Source organism: Sinocyclocheilus anshuiensis, unplaced genomic scaffold, assembly GCF_001515605.1.
Source record: "Sinocyclocheilus anshuiensis isolate Anshui unplaced genomic scaffold, SAMN03320099.WGS_v1.1 scaffold115, whole genome shotgun sequence".
Classification (NCBI taxonomy): Eukaryota; Metazoa; Chordata; class Actinopteri; order Cypriniformes; family Cyprinidae; genus Sinocyclocheilus; species Sinocyclocheilus anshuiensis.
The window spans coordinates 1892278-1894318 of NW_015548219.1; the positions used below are offsets into that span (position 1 = coordinate 1892278).

Consider the following 2041-nt stretch of genomic DNA (forward strand, 5'->3'; position numbering starts at 1 on the left):
AAACATACATTTTAATAAAATGTAATATACCTGTATGCAATAGAGAATAAAAACATTACTACATTCTGATAATTTTATCACTGATATTTTATTTAAAAAACTCAACCAATCACATAAATTATTCTGTCAATAAAATATTTTATATACACAAAATGAAATGCACAGTTCAAATAGAAACAGTGTAGCTTCTTTTAGACTGTTGTTCTTTTGTCCACTTTATCAACATGGCCGTTCACCCAGGTGCTCTCTGGATCAACACAGAACTCTTTCTCATAAAACATACATTTTAATAAAATGTAATATACCTGTATGCAATAGAGAATAAAAACATTACTACATTCTGATAATTTTATCACTGATATTTTATTTAAAAAACTCAACCAATCACATAAATTATTCTGTCAATAAAATATTTTATATACACATTGGAAATAACACAAGGTTTGAATATACAAAATGAAATGCACAGTTCAAATAGAAACAGTGTAGCTTCTTTTAGACTGTTGTTCTTTTGTCCACTTTATCAACATGGCCGTTCACCCAGGTGCTCTCTGGATCAACACAGAACTCTTTCCCTGCTTTTGTCTGAAACCTGATGGGAAAGAGACAAAAATAAAATATAGATCAAAAGTTTTTAAAAAATGTTTGAGTATCTCATTCAGATTGACTTTACAGTTTGTAAATGAGATAATGTTGATGATACTCACAATCAAAGTTTTTTAATGGAGTGTATCATACAAATTGAATTTTACAGTTTGAAAATGAGATAATGTTGATGATACTCACACAATAGCGCGTCTGGCACAGTTGCTGCTGGTCCAGTAGTAAGAAGTCACTTGTTTCAGAGGAATCTTCACATCAGTGAGCTCTCCACAACACTTAGATTGTGCTGCTGCAAGTGCAATTGTAGCTGAAATATGGAGAAATAGGACAAATGCTTTTATTTGATCATGCCACCACATTTGAAATCACAAAATGCAACAAATGAAACTTCCATAAATAATTTGAAAACGATCCTTTTTGTTTTAATTCAAAAATAAAAATGCAAAAGAGCACTCACCGCTTGAAGTCATCTGCACAGAGCAGAAGATCACCAGGAACAGCACAGACATCAGGCTTCTCATTCTTCAAGATGTTTCTTCACAATGAATGAAAGAAGTTCTGTAGAGCTTGAAGATCTCAGAGCTGTTGTGTCCAGAATAACGTCTAAACGCCCTCTTATATACATAGTCAGAGACATATTCCTCATAAAGACATTCAAATCCATTTCTGAGTATCGACATTGCAGAATGAGAGTTGTTTTTAGCTCTTCCTTTTTCTCATCATTTTTCTGCTTTCTGCCCATGTAAGAAAGTTGAAGGTACTTTTCTTTCAAGTTCACTGAAAATGTGCTTGAGGAAAACAACACACAGCTTCCTTTTTTTCAGTGATTAAAGGGACAGGGGCTCGAATTTTTATTTGAACTAAAATATGCACAAGTAATGAAAAAAGGGCAGCTGTTCTTTTCAATTAGTGAGAAAAAAAGGTGTGATTTACTTGGGAGTCAGACATTCACTTTAAACCCCTATCTGTCAGACTAAAACAATAATTCTCTGGAAATTTTTGAAGATCCATCCGGAGATCCACAAGGTCCTTTGAGAAACAATATAGACAATAAGACAATATGAGTTGCTCAGTAACGTTCTGTACATTTTCTTTCTTTATTGATTTTTGTTTTAGGATACAATTATAATGCAAACAGTCCATTCCAAATTGTAATCTTATAATCTTATAGTTACAGTTGACAAAAATTTTTAGCGTGGTTTTATCATCTATAATACTTTGGGAAACCTTTGCATAATATCTAATGCAGTGGTTCTCAATCCTGTCCTGGAGGACTCCTAGCCCTGCACATTTTGTACAGTATGTCCCCCTTATTTAACACACCTGATTCAACTCATCAGCTCATTAGTACAGAGTGCAAGACATTAATTGGGTGTGTCTGATAAGGGAGACATACAAAATGTGCAGGGCTAGGAGTCCTCCAGGACAGGTTTGAGAA

The 2041-nt window shown here is 33.6% G+C and overlaps 1 protein-coding gene across 1 annotated transcript in view; it reads right to left on the reverse strand.

Moving 5' to 3' along the window:
- Positions 1-441: 441 nt before the first annotated feature.
- The window catches only part of LOC107654095 (uncharacterized), a 9076-nt gene continuing 7476 nt past the window's right edge, over positions 442-2041 (reverse strand). The window contains exons 10-12 of the mRNA XM_016441022.1: positions 1061-1125; positions 787-910; positions 442-592 (exon numbers count right to left, since the gene is read on the reverse strand). Coding sequence (XP_016296508.1) covers positions 496-592; positions 787-910; positions 1061-1125 — 286 coding nt within the window. The 3' untranslated portion in view covers positions 442-495. The remainder of the gene's footprint in view (positions 593-786; positions 911-1060; positions 1126-2041) is intronic.